At 41.2% G+C, this 13,958-nt stretch overlaps 1 protein-coding gene across 2 annotated transcripts in view; it reads left to right on the top strand.

Annotated features, from left to right (window-relative positions):
* araf (A-Raf proto-oncogene, serine/threonine kinase) overlaps positions 1 to 13,958 on the top strand; it is a 41,025-nt gene that overhangs the window by 1,746 nt on the left and 25,321 nt on the right. For both annotated transcript variants that reach the window (XM_088995037.1, XM_088995038.1), the window contains exons 3-10: positions 172 to 275; positions 2,150 to 2,252; positions 2,353 to 2,510; positions 9,247 to 9,330; positions 9,430 to 9,574; positions 12,184 to 12,211; positions 12,318 to 12,445; positions 12,539 to 12,741. In XM_088995037.1, coding sequence (XP_088851163.1) covers positions 172 to 275; positions 2,150 to 2,252; positions 2,353 to 2,510; positions 9,247 to 9,330; positions 9,430 to 9,574; positions 12,184 to 12,211; positions 12,318 to 12,445; positions 12,539 to 12,741 — 953 coding nt within the window. The remainder of the gene's footprint in view (positions 1 to 171; positions 276 to 2,149; positions 2,253 to 2,352; positions 2,511 to 9,246; positions 9,331 to 9,429; positions 9,575 to 12,183; positions 12,212 to 12,317; positions 12,446 to 12,538; positions 12,742 to 13,958) is intronic.

Genomic DNA, 13,958 nt, shown 5'->3' with positions numbered 1-13,958 from the left:
TCACGGAATGTCCTTCCACACTTAATTATCATGGCCTTTTTGATACTAGTGCAGCCTCTACTACCGGAGACAAATTGCTTGTATTCTAAATACTAGGCCAATAAAGATGATTGTGATTCTGAATTTAAAATACATTGCCTTTGTTATTGAAAAGCGGACTCCGTTTCACAGGTGAATGTTCGCCAAGGACAGACGGTGTATGAGAGTCTAGATAAAGCACTTAAAGTGAGAGGCTTAAGCCAAGACTGCTGTGCTGTATTCCGCCTTCTCGAAGGGTAAGCTCGCATCATGTTGTGCAAAAGTTTGACATACATAAGCAAAACGGGCTACGAAATGTTTGATTTGAATTGCAAACCCACTAAAGGCATTGTCACTTCCATTATTACTGTGGTATGCTGAAGACATCTGGGTTTCAGATCGAAAGATGAATTTGAGACGAACGTTCAGAAGTCTGGCTTTTATTTCACGGTACAGTAAAGTCTCGTTATATCGATATTCTCGGGAGTCGGAAAAAATGTCGATATAACCGTACTATCGATATATCCGTCCTGCGCCGAACTGCATTTAAAGGGGGGGGGGGGGGCAATACGTAAATGGAGGATCTTTGACATGGCATTTAATTTTATCATTGAGTTCATGCATTGCGTATCTAGCATGCTTTTTGTACAGTAGTGAAGTGAAAAATAAACTTATGCATAAAATAACAACGCCTTTACACTTTTTTTAATGACTATTTCCTTTCAAAAACTGCAAACAATGCAAAATCCTCACGTTCTATTCACACAAAACCACGAACGCCAGCATGTACAAACATGAAAAATAAAGATATCTGAATGAAACACAATTAAATACATGGATGGAAAACAAAAACTGCAACATTTACATTACTTACGTTGAAGTATTCTGCTGCACGTCAACTCTTTCGCGATGAAGGATTTGCTTGTTGGATTGTCCTCCACAGCCACGATTGCCTTGTACATTGTTTGGATATCACAATTCTTTCGTTTCCCCGTGGTTGAAATTGGTGTCAAACAAAAGTACTGTATATAAGCTCTGCTACGCTTTTTTTATTGTGCTCGGTAAGACGGGTCAAAACGCGGAAGCTGGTCACGTGACTGGGGCTTGGGAGGCCCAGACAACGGCGTTCGAGAGACTGAGCTGTGGCGTAACAACAGCTCCTGTTTGTATCTGTATGTGATAACTGCTACGTTTTGTCATTAAAAAGACCGACCCGCTATAGCACGTGACCAAGTCATGTGACCAAGTCGACCAACGGCGCGACCGATACAGATTTCGATAATGGTGGTACTGTATAGAAACCCCTAAGCAAATATCGATTCACCTTAATCTTTTGTATCGATATAAACATAGCAAAATGGCCGGCGGGAGATGAAAAAGAGCACCGTAGTAACCGGATTATCGTAATAACCATGAATCGTACTAAACGGAACTAATTATACATAAAAAGACTAGAAATGTGCACGGGAAATGAAAATAGTATCGTAATAAGCAGTATTATCAATGTAACCGATATCGATATGACAAGACTTTACTGTATTTTCATCCATCTATTGACGGCGGCATTGCTGCGGCGAGAATGCGGCGGCAGGCCCAATGCCGGCGCGATGCCGCCGCCGCGTTCTCGGCATCCCGATGCCGCCAACGCGTTCTCGCCACCCCGATGCCGCCCACGCGATGACAGTTCGTATTGCTTCAGGGCGCAGTGTACATATATATATATACAGTAAAGTCTCGTTATATCGATATTCAAGGGAGTCCGAAAAAAATATCGATATAACCGGGACTATCGATATATCCGACCCTGTTTGCATGTAATTTTCTCCGTGCGTGCATAGAAATAGTATCGATATAACGAGACTTTACTGTATGTATGTTTATATGTGTGTGTGTATATATATATATATATATATATATATATATATATATATATATATATATATAAGCCTGCGTGGGTTTTCTCCGGGTCCCTCCACATTAAGGAAAACATGCAAACTCCACATAGGCCGGCGCAGTATTTGAACTTGCAACCTCTGAACTGTGTATTTGGCGTGCTAACCACTTGACTACCGGGTCTATGTGGTACACAAATCTACTCATTGTTTTTCTTGTCATTTAATTACTCTTACAGTCGGAAGAGACTGACAGACTGGGACACGGACATTACTCCTTTGGTTGGAGAGGAGCTATTAGTCGAGGTCCTGGATGACATTCCCCTGACCATGCACAACTATGTAAGTGGCAGGGAAAGCTGATGTCTTGATTTGTTTTAATATTTTTTTTGCACATAAATTTTCATTTTCTGCACTAATAATCCAATTTTACTCTGCACAGGTACGGAAAACTTTCTTCAAGCTGGCTTACTGTGATTTTTGTCGCAAGTTCTTATTTAATGCCTTCAGATGTCAGACATGTGGATACAAATTTCACCAGCATTGCAGTAGCAAGGTACCTACTGTTTGCGTGGACATGGTCACAGTAAGCAAACAGCGGTGAGTTTTTTCAATTCAGTAAAAGTGCTGGTCAGATTGGAGAAAAAAAGTGTGTGTATATATATCTGTGAGAGAGATGAACTAAAAACAAACCAATTGCAATAATTGCATTAATCATAAAAGTGAAGTATAATTGTAACTGTAGTCTTGAAACAAATCTTAAAGGACAACCGACACAATTTTTTGTTTCCTAACTGATATCAGAAAAACATTTTATAGTAGTCAAATGGAAAACACCAATAAAAATGACAAAGTGTCCCAAAACTGCCACAAAATGATCTCAGAACTGGGCAGATTCAGAAAGTCCCGCCCCCTTGTTCATGACATCACTATTGGTCACACACTGCCTTGCTCCAGAATCAAAACATTGCCTTCAGACAGTTCAGATTCGGAGAAGATGCTTTCTTACTTTGCTTTCGTTACTCATCCGAATTATGAATATGATTCAAATAGTTCTGAAGAGGAAAGCATTGAAATCGACTAAAGAAGTCCTTCCGTATCAATTCGAGCCATCTGGACTCCAATGTAGCGCCCAGAAAATGCACAAGATGGCGCACAAGCTCCATTGGAAATGGGCTGATTTGTCCGCTGGGAATTTGTGTAAACCTACACCTTCTTTTTGTGTGTTACCGCAATTGGCTGTGACACACAACAATTCACCATCGCGTTACTTTTGTAGTTTTCCTTCTAATTTCGCGAACAACATGGTGTTTTCAGACAAAAAAAGTACCCAAAATGCATTGTGTGTCGCTTTCTCGGTCACGGGTGTTCCCTCCGCGACGTCACTTAGGGCATCGTCATCAACTCGAAAACAAGACTTCCTGAATATTCAATGCGAGTCTTAAAACGTAAAATATAGCTATATGCGGTGGAATCTTTGTAAAATGTGCTCCGTATAAGTCATTTGAAGTGTCTTTACAAATTATGGACGGAACTTGTCTGGAAGTGTTGGTCGTCCTTTCAGGAAAAAGATTAAAATAAAATAATGCAAACTGGTTAAACTTAGAGTAGTTGAGATCTGTAATGATAGAACATTATTCCTCCCCCATGCTGTGTTCAGTGTTGCTGTCCTCACTCCCATCCTCTGGCTCTGCTGGTTCCTCTCTGAGCACGTCATCATCACTGTCGTCCAGGTCATTTGATATGCAGAGGCTCCCCAATTTATGAACATTCGAGTTACGACGTTACGCTACATCCGAACATTTTTGCTAGTACAGTATGTCAAAAAATGTACAGAGATGCCGCAAGTCAGATTTTGTATTGCGCGCCTTTTTTTTCGGCCGAGCTCGCTTGCGATTGGCTGCATACTGTGCTTCACGCGCACGCACACAGACACATTGGAGGTTTCAAGGGCTGGATGTTCACACAACGAACACCAAGGCTGACCAATCAGCGCTATGCTGAAGTGTAGCCAATGAGTTTAAGCCCCAATCCACCGCGCACGCTTACGATTGGCTGCGATTGGCTGAGTATGTGGGTAGGAAATCCCTCTTCAGTTAATGCTCTGAGGAGGAGGCGCCGAGCTCGCTTACGATTGGCTGTGTAGAGTATGTGGGCGGGGAGGAAATCCTCTTCCCAATTGACGCTCCAGGAGGACGCGATGCATTACAAAATGTAATTTTATGCAGTAATGGCTGACTGAAGACACAAATATGTCATCATACTACAGTAGGTGTGAATTTATTTTACGGCTTTTCGAGCATCCGTGTTGTATACTTCCCCATTCAATGTTTGACTTAAAGGACAACCGACGTCACTTTTTTGTTTCTTAACTGACATCAGAAAAACGTTTTATAGCATCTAAAATACCCAAAACACGCAGTATGATATTTTTATTCAAATGCAAAACACCAATAAAAATAACTTAGAGTGTCCAAAATCTGCAAAAAACTGAGCTGCGAATTGGGCATTTTCAGAAAGTCCCGCCCCCAGTTCGTGACGTCACGCCAAGACGTCTTGCATTGCTGTAGAATCAAAACAATGGCTTCAGATTCGGAGAATATGCTTTCTTGTTACACATCGAGTTATGAATATGATTCAAATAGTAGTTCTGAAGAGGAAAGCATACATGTTTGCAATTGATTAAAGAAGTCCTTCCGTGTCATTTTGAGGCATCTGGACTGCAATGTAGCGCCTCACAAAAGAGGCAGAAAATGGCGACCAAGCTCCCTGTGAGGAATTAATCAGCCGTTTCCACAGGCTGATAAATTCCTTATATGGAGCTTGGTCGCCCTCTTCTGTCTCGTTTTGGTGCAACATGATGTTTTCAGACCAAACAAGCACAGCAAAATACATTGACGTGCACAATGTGCCCTTTTTTCGGTCAGGGGTGTTCCTTCAGTGACGTCACATACGGACTCGTCACCAACTCAAAAACAAGACTTCCGGAATATTCAGCGCGAGTCTTAAAACGTAAGATATAGCTATATGCGGTGGAATCTTTGTAAAATACGCTCAGTAGAAGTCATTTGAAGCCATTTTACAAATTATGGACACAACTTGTCCTGAGACGTCGGTTGTCCTTTAAACATACATTCCATACAAAATATAGCACTGAAGCAACTTGCGATCAAATTCACCTTACAAATGACCGCTCGGAATGTATCGTTCGAATGGTGGGGAGCATCTGTACATCATTTTTTCACCCTCTTGTTGTCCTTGGGTGAAAATGACCATGTTAAAAATGCCCCCACCTTAAATCAGCAGTGTCCAAGCCCCGGGCTACGGACCGGTCCGCAGGCCATTTGGTACCGAGCCACACATAAAAATAAATTAATTACATTACTTCCGTTTATATATTCCAGACATTTTATTTTGAAAAATGACCTCATCCCCTTTTACACCCATCTGCAGTATGTCACTCGTGGCAGAGGTGATTGTGCATTTCTCGGTCGCCTTATCGGTTACCACTAAAATGAAATCTGGGAAATAGTGAAATGAGTACCGTATTTTTTGGATTATACGTCGCTCCGGATTATAGGTCGCACCAGCCAAAAAATGCTTAATTAAGAAGAAAAAACATATAGGTCGCACTGGAGGATAAGTCGCATTTTTGGGGAAAATTTATTTGTGATCGAGATTTCTGATAGAGAGGCGTTTGCGTTGCATGAAGCGGCAACACCAAGAAGGTCCTCCTGCAAAGCCGTTTATATTCATCTCCTTGGCAACGACTTGGGCGTGGAGACGCAACTGCACCGTTGACAAACCTCTCCCAGCAGCACGTTGTTCAAGCACCCATGCGTGAACTCGTTCCTCCAACTGCGGCCACCTAGCTTTTCACCCGCGATTAGCTTTTTTTCTCATCTCTCATCTCATTTTCCGTGCCGCTTATTCCTCATTAGGGTCGCAGGGGTTGCTGGAGCCTATCTCAGCTGTCTTCGGGCACGAGGCGGGGGACACCCTGAATTGGTTGCCAGCCAATCACAGGGCACACAAAGACATACAACAGTCACTCTCACACTCACACCTAGAGACAATTTGGAGTGGTCAATCTGCCTGCCATGCATGTTTTTGGAGTGTGGGAGGAAACCGGAGGACCCGGAGAAAACCCACGCGGCTCCGGGGAGAACATGCAAACTCCACACAGGGAGGCCGGACCGGGACGCGAACCGGCGACCTCTGCACTGTGAAGTGCTAACCACTCGACTACTGGGCCGCCCCATTAGCTTTTTTTGTTTTCTTCATTTCAGTAAGCGTAACCTCTGCTTTTCGCCAGTCCCTTACAAGTTTTTCGCTCACTCCAAACTTTCTGCTGCTCGATTGCCGTTTTCGGCTGCATATTTCACTATCTGCAGCTTGTAAGCTGCAGAATATGACTTTCTTTTCGGTGCCATTTTTATTCAGCCCTTCTCAGTGTTGTTTATAAATAACAGGTGTTACAGAAAAATCTGACCCTCCAGAAACCGCGACCGCAGGGATGAGATACTGACGGGTCACGGATTCCCCTGTAACACCTCTTATAGAAATGTGTAGGCTCCTGTCTCTGCGCTCACGGATTTTGACGGCTCACAGATGTTTCAACACCACATGTTTCAGCACAGGCCTGGAGCGCGCTCTTGCGGTTTAATGTGAAAATAACATGTGAAATGATATACCGTAATAAAAAAAAGCATATATAAGTCGTTCCGATTTATAAGTCGCACCCCCAAAAAAAGTCAAAGTCAAAGTCAGCTTTATTGTCAAATATGCTAATATGCATGACATACAGCACAGATGAAATTAATGTCCTCTCGGACCCAGCGTGCAAGACATGCAAGGCACTTATAAGGTGGCTAAAAAAGACATACAATTGACAACAGACAATACATGTAATTTCTGTATGTAAAGTGAGGTAGTGTCGTATGGAAAGTGAGGTAGTGACGTATGTAAAGTGAGGTAGTGACATATGTAAAGTGAGGAAGTGACGTACATAAAGTGACGTAATGTCGTAATTGCAAAAACAAACAACTAGAAAGGGTTGAAGTGAGGTCTTGTCTAATGAGAAATAACAAAAAATAGAGTTCAGGATGATCGTACAGCATTTAGCGTGTACTCAGAGTTCGCTGAGTGTGGCAGTGGGAAGGGGCAGGCTGGGCAGGGCTGGGAGGGAGTTGAGTCTCCGGACTGCCTGGTGGCAGAAACTGTCCTTGAGCCTGCTGGTCTTGGCTCGGAGACTCCGCAGTCTCCGACCCGATGGCAGCAGGCTGAAGAGGCTGTGGGAGGGGTGGGTGGGATCGCCAGCGATCCGGATGGCTCTACGGGTGAGGCGGGTGTTGTAGCAAACCAAACTATGAAAAAAACTGTGATTTATAATCCGAAAAATACGATAAAACAAAATTGAAAGTTACAATGTGAAAGGGAAAGGCCCATCCAGGAGAAGGAAAAGGAGCCTCTGATTTTCAAGAAAAAGAAGGCTTCATTTAATTGACAGTATAAGATTTCATCATGCCAAGCCCACTCTGCAGAACATGCAGATTTGTGCATGATTTGTGTTTATGAATATGTTTTGATACTACCACCGTTTTCATGCACGTCGCATCATATTATTTTGTTGTTTGTCCGTCACACCGTAAAAACCGGTCCCTGAAAACATAGTCTGACATTACAGTCCGTGGGCAAAAAAGGTTGAGGACTGCTATACTAATTGAAATTTTTTTGAAATTTTATTACTATATAGCTAATACAGTAAAGTCTCGTTACATCGATATTCAAGGGAGTCGGAAAAAATATCGATATAACCGGGACTATCGATATATCCGACCCTGTTTGCATGTAATTTTCTCCGTGCGTGCATAGAAATAGTATCGATATAACCGGGACTATCGATATATCCGATAGCGATATAACGAGACTTTACTGTAGCTAGATAGCTAATGAGCCAGCCATATACCTAATAGATAGCTAGCTAGATAGCTAATAGCTAGCTAGTTAGCTGATGAGCCAGCCACATAGCTAACAGCTAGCTAGCTCAATAGCTAACGAACCAGCTAGATAGCTAATACATAGCAAATAAAGTGCTAGCGAGGTAGCCAGCTAAATAGCTAGCTAGATAGCCAGCAAGATAGAATATAAGCCCCACTTTTTTCAGTCTTATTTCAATGCAAAAACAACCATCTTATATTCAGGCCAATACACTTGTGAACTAGCTTGTGGAATCTCTGTCCAAGATGCCATGACCGATAATACTTGCAGCGGCTTGGAATGCTGGCACCAAAGCCGTAATTTAGTGTCTGAAAGAATTGCGTATGACATATCTACTTGAAGCCCATATACACCATATTCAACTCCACTGTATTCAAGATGTGTGTGTGTGTGCGTGTGCGTGTGTGTGCGCGTGTGTGTGTGTGTGCGCGCTATGCGGCTGGCTCATCAGAATATTTAGCTGCTGTTGACTGTTAGATACAGCTGTTCAGCATTATATGAAATTGTGATTTGTCAACCAACGCCTTTGTTTTTGTTAACGTTATTGCTTGTCTCACTTTATTAGAATGGCAGACAGTCTTTTCGTGTTAGCTTGCAACTTCAACGTCAAGCGGATGGATTTAAAATTAGTTCAACAGGAAAAGTGCTTCAGAAAATGGATGGATCGTTGAAGAACTTGTTTTCTGCCATCCGCCAATGTACAGTTGGTTGACAAACCATGTCTTTTGTACTCTGAATACTAGGTTAGGTTTTCAAAATATGGACAATGTATGTGGAAGATAAAACATGATAAAAATGCAACTTAGATTAATATTGTGATAAAATTGGGTGGTTTTTTTGGGGGAGGGAGGGGGCTGCTCTTAGGCACTACTTACGGCCAGAATGATCTGGCGAATAGCTCAATCGCAATTGGTGACTGCAACAGAAGGCTCAGTGGAACATGTACTGTATTTTAAGTGCATTAAAATGAACCAGTTTGTAAAAATAAACACCCAACGGATCGCCGATCTGTCTATGTCCTTCACAATGTGTCTTAGTCGAATGCCATATTTAGTGGATTAATAAAAAGCGTACAACTGTTTACGACCCTCCAAATTTAATTTATTGCTATTCTCATCATTATTTAAATCCTTGCTTTCCAAGTTCAGGGTGAACCCCGCCGGCTTCTCAAACACAGGAACGAACCTTGTGCGGATAAGCGGTTCGGTTTCTGTGAAATAGTCAATTTCAAGAAATTCACATGCAGTTCAGTGTGAACATGTTAGAGCCCACCCCGGTTTAATGCTATTGTCTTTTGTCTCATTCTTCTCTACTCGTTTGGATGGGTGTAATCAAGTCCCTGTACAGACGAGTATCCTCAGATACTATTGCCAGAAAATTCATCACAGAGTAACATACCATTTACACCAGAGCCTGCTGGGTAAGCTTGCAGACCAAACAATTTCTTAGCATGTTAAAGATTCACATCTTTGAAACATTTTTTTAAATGCTGTGTGACCTGTGGCATTCTCTCTTTCAGGCTGGACCTCCTGTCACCAACATCAGCCTTTCGCTTCCCTATCCCCAGTGGAGATGGCCAATCTCTACAAAGGCATCGCTCCACCTCGACACCCAATGTTCATATGGTCAGCACAGTGAGCCCGGCTGTTGTCAGCATTATAGAGGTAAGCCTCCCTTTGTATGGGTTTCTTCTGCTGTGTACAGTAGTTTTGAAGTTTCGATGTACTCTGCTTCTCCCTAGCAGTGCGTAGGTACTGACCAAGCAGATGGGCTTGGTCAGTACCAGATATGATAAATTAAAAAAATACATATGTTGATTGTCAATACCAAACACCAACAGAACAAAATCAAAACTATTAACATACTTCTATTAATTAATGAGAACAGTGAAACAACTATGGTACAGTATATGTCCTTTGTGACCATCCAAATATCCATGTGTGACAACACAAGTTACAAAGTAAACAGTAAATGTATATAAAAAATACAAAATAAAACGGGAGTATTTGCTACAAAATGAGACGAGGAAGAGACCTGGTGACTTGTCATTCCACTCAGTCACTGTCTCTAACTATACATCTCCCCGAACACCACACATTACGCCACAGGTGTCAAAGTCAAGGCCCGCGGGCCAAATCCGGCCCGCCACATCATTTTTTTCGGCCCGCGAAAGCAAATCAAACTTGTTAAATTCCATGATGATTGCTCAAATCTGAGCCAAAATGTCATATTTTTGGATGTCAACCACAATAAAAGTCATTATTCTTGACTTCAGATTTGAAAACGAGTTATTCATTAATTTGCTGTGTGCTCTATATGTAATATTTGAAGGGATTTAAACATTCTAATGGGATCCCCAAATTCATAACGGCCCTCGAGAGGAAACCATAACTACAATGTGGCCCGCGGCAAAAAATGACTTTGACACCCCTGCATTACGCCATTGCTCAGCTGATGTCGCGCAACCAACTTTGAAGCCAGCCACAAGATACTTCAGTCTTCAATGCTCATAGTTAGTGCTATGGAATTATCCTCCCTTATTAGCGGTCTGGTTTGCTAGAAGTTTTTAACACGATGGCAGTCAAACCATTCCGGGAAATGTGCCTTTACATCTAGCTTCTCGCAATACCTTCTATTAGTGGAATTTGCAAGAATTGGACTGAGCAAGAATCACTTTCTTGTTTTTCAAAGTCTTTAGATTTGAGTCTTGCTGACTCCAAGCGTCTCCTGGATGTTTCACGCTTTGTAACCTGCTTTATTTAATCGGATACAAATCTCTTCAGTATCTTTGGATACCGGGTTCTACAGGACAGATATGTAAATGAATGAAATTAATACCCTTTGTTATACCAGGAACATTCACTGCAATAAAGAGCCACTTTTTGGATGCAATGATTGAAAATAGTGACATCGATACAGTCATTCTGTCGTACCGCAGCAGTTTCAGTTGCTGCTACTGCGAGCTATCGTAGGGCTTCCAGAACATGTGTTGTTATGAATTGATTGTTAATGTAATATACTAATAGAAAGTTTAATGCATTTGTTTTTTTTTCTTGTTTTGTTTCTAAACTGGGTGTGGGAGTCATGTTTGGCAGAGGACCACAAGTGGTAGATAAGATTTATTCCTCAATCTCTCCCTCTCTATTTGTCTCCCCCTCCATCCCTGTGTTCTGCAACTTCAAGTAATTGTGCCACATAGCCTTGAAATTCCTGTCATTACAAGTATAATTAAAATAAATGCAATTGTGGACATGGAACATCAGTTGTGGACCAACCTTCGGTGGGCCGGATTAAAAAGAACGATTCTGAACCGGCCCGCGGGCCGTATTTTGCCCACCTGTGGTTTAATCCAACCTCAGCCTGCCACAGCGTCTTCTACTGCTTAACTTGGCAACACCAGAGCAAGCACCACACTGGAATACACAAAGTATTTGCTATTGTTCACAAGTGGTTAGAAATTTTACGAGCAGTTATAAACACAGCGCAAACTTTGAATTGCTAGGTATAAAATAGCACTTCACAAGTAGTTAACCAACTAAAAGCTTTAATGCTTGAAGACAGGTTAAAAGTAGTAAGGATGAAACAAGGAAAAACTGAAGTGAAAGACATCCAAGAAATTGATATAAATAAAAGTGAAAAACTGATCCTAAATTGACTTTTTTTTTATTTTTACGCTGGCCTTATTAAGTGTCAAATAAGTGCATGCCCATACCTATCTACAATTGGAATAAAAGGGCATGTTTTTGCAAACGTCAAAGATAAAATTTGCTACAGTAAAAAGTCCCCTGTTGCGTAAAACTTCATTGTAGAGGAGTTCTACTGTATTGAAGTGTACCAATTTAGTTGGTGACACAACTAAGGACTGATGAAAACCCACTTTCGGAGATTAGAAGTAGCACTGTTGCCATATGTCTGGTTACGAAGTGTGCTGTCTCATGTGACCGCCCTGGCAGTGTTGATGGAAAATCTGTGGGCCACCTGCATCATTTTAATGTGCCCACCCTTGCTCCATCTGATATCAACCAAACATGTTTGATGTGAACTAAACAGTGGGACGAAGCAAAAACAATGTTCAACCGATCATGAATGGCTTCAAGCATTGCAACAAGTTGCACCAACTGAACAGTTTTGCTTCTTGGAGAAAAGTCAAACATGACCACTAGTGGAAAACTTGCATGAAGTCATTCTATTTATCGTCACCTTTTGTCAATGAAATTCCTTGTGATCCATTTAATGAAGTCTGCATGTTTTTTTATTCCCCTTCAACTTTTAGGAAGCTGTGAAATTTAGCAACACAATAGGTATGTTTTATGGTTTTTAATTAGTAAATTTAGGTTTGCTGTTTACATTTTCACGTATCGTACTCAAAACCTTGGTGCCCTGCCCTTTATATCTTAATATCTGTAGGTCCTGAGCCATCACCAAAGCCATCCACTAGCCCACCCGCTTTAGGTTCTCCGGGGAGAAGGCCGCCCAAGTCTCCATCAGAGCACAAAGAACGAAAGCCCTCCTCCTCCGATGACAAAAAGAAAGTAGTACGTCATTTTCTGCAGTAGTCCTTGTGTGTGAATCTTTTTGGAGACATGAGTTAATTTATCAATTTGTTGGGCAAATTGGATGCGTTTTAGCTTCGAGGGGGCTACAGAGATTCAAGTTACTACTGGGAGGTCCACTACCGTGAAGTCACGATCCAAAAGAGAATAGGAGCTGGCTCCTTTGGAACTGTATTCAAGGGCAAGTGGCATGGGGATGTTGCAATCAAGATCCTTAAAGTCACTGAGCCAACGCCTGAACAGTTGCAGGCCTTTAAAAATGAAATGCAAGTCTTAAGGTAAGTTAGTTTTTCATGTGTAAATTTGGGGTTCTGGCTTTTTTATTTTAACTATTGTGAAGTCCTGATTAAAATATAGCCTGTCTAAAATATTATGCTCGTGAAAGAATTTCAAAAGATGGACATTCAGAAATATGTTTCAGGAAGTGAATTTCTATAGGTTCACACCTCTGGGACGTTGTTTTCATTTCATCACATAAAGGGAAACAGACATGTTTACATCAAAATGTGGAATTCTATTGATAAACAAATATGTAAACAAACAAATAAACAATTTTAACTGGAAATATTTATTTAATATTTAATATTTAACTTTATAATTACCACTTACCAAGATATCGGTTATATCGATAGTACCGCTTATTACGATACTATTTCTATGAACGCAAGGAGAAAATTACATGCGCGCAGGGTCGGATATATCGATAGTCCCGGTTATATCGATATTTTTTCGGACTCCCGAGACTTTACTGTACTTTTATTGTGGGGTTTAGGCTTTTACACTAACCAATACTGTGAAGGGATTTACAGTAAAGTCTCGTTATATCGATATCGGTTATATCGATAGTCCCGTTTATTACGATACTATTTCTATGCACGCACGGAGAAAGTTACATCCGCGCAGGGTCGGATATATAGATAGTCCCGGTTATATCGATATTTTTCGGACTCCCTAGAATATCGATATAACGAGACTTTACTGTAATTTCTACCATGATGTGAATTTCAGAGCAAACGTCCTCAGTTTCATTTGAAACAATTAAGTCTCTTAACAAAATATGGATTTTTTTAAATGCACATTTTACATATACAGTGGGACCTTGGCTACGAACTTAATTGGTTCCCAGACAGTGTGTAAGGTGAAAAGTGTGTATCCCAAAAATTAATTTCCCATAGGAAACCATTAAAATGAGAATAATCCGTTCCCAGGTCCCCAATAAAACAATTTTCTTCTAATTTTCTAAGCCTTAAAACTACACAAAATATACCTTATTTTATGTATAATAAATGTGCGATAGTATTATGATTAAAGAAATAAACTGTACTGTACAATAAAGTAATTTTATTTACCTTTGTCTTCTTCTTTTCCTTTCGGCTTTTCCCCTCAGGGGTCGCCACAGCGAATCAATGTCCTCCATCTATCCCGGTTTTGTGCATCCTCTTCTCTCACACCAGCTACCTTCATGTCTTCTTTGACCGCATCCATAAACCCCCTG

The sequence above is a fragment of the Hippocampus bargibanti genome, linkage group LG04 (genome assembly GCF_051943395.1).
Source record: "Hippocampus bargibanti isolate YZ-2025 linkage group LG04, ASM5194339v1, whole genome shotgun sequence".
In the NCBI taxonomy this organism is placed as follows: domain Eukaryota; kingdom Metazoa; phylum Chordata; class Actinopteri; order Syngnathiformes; family Syngnathidae; genus Hippocampus; species Hippocampus bargibanti.
This window is presented reverse-complemented; position numbering and strand designations above follow the sequence as displayed.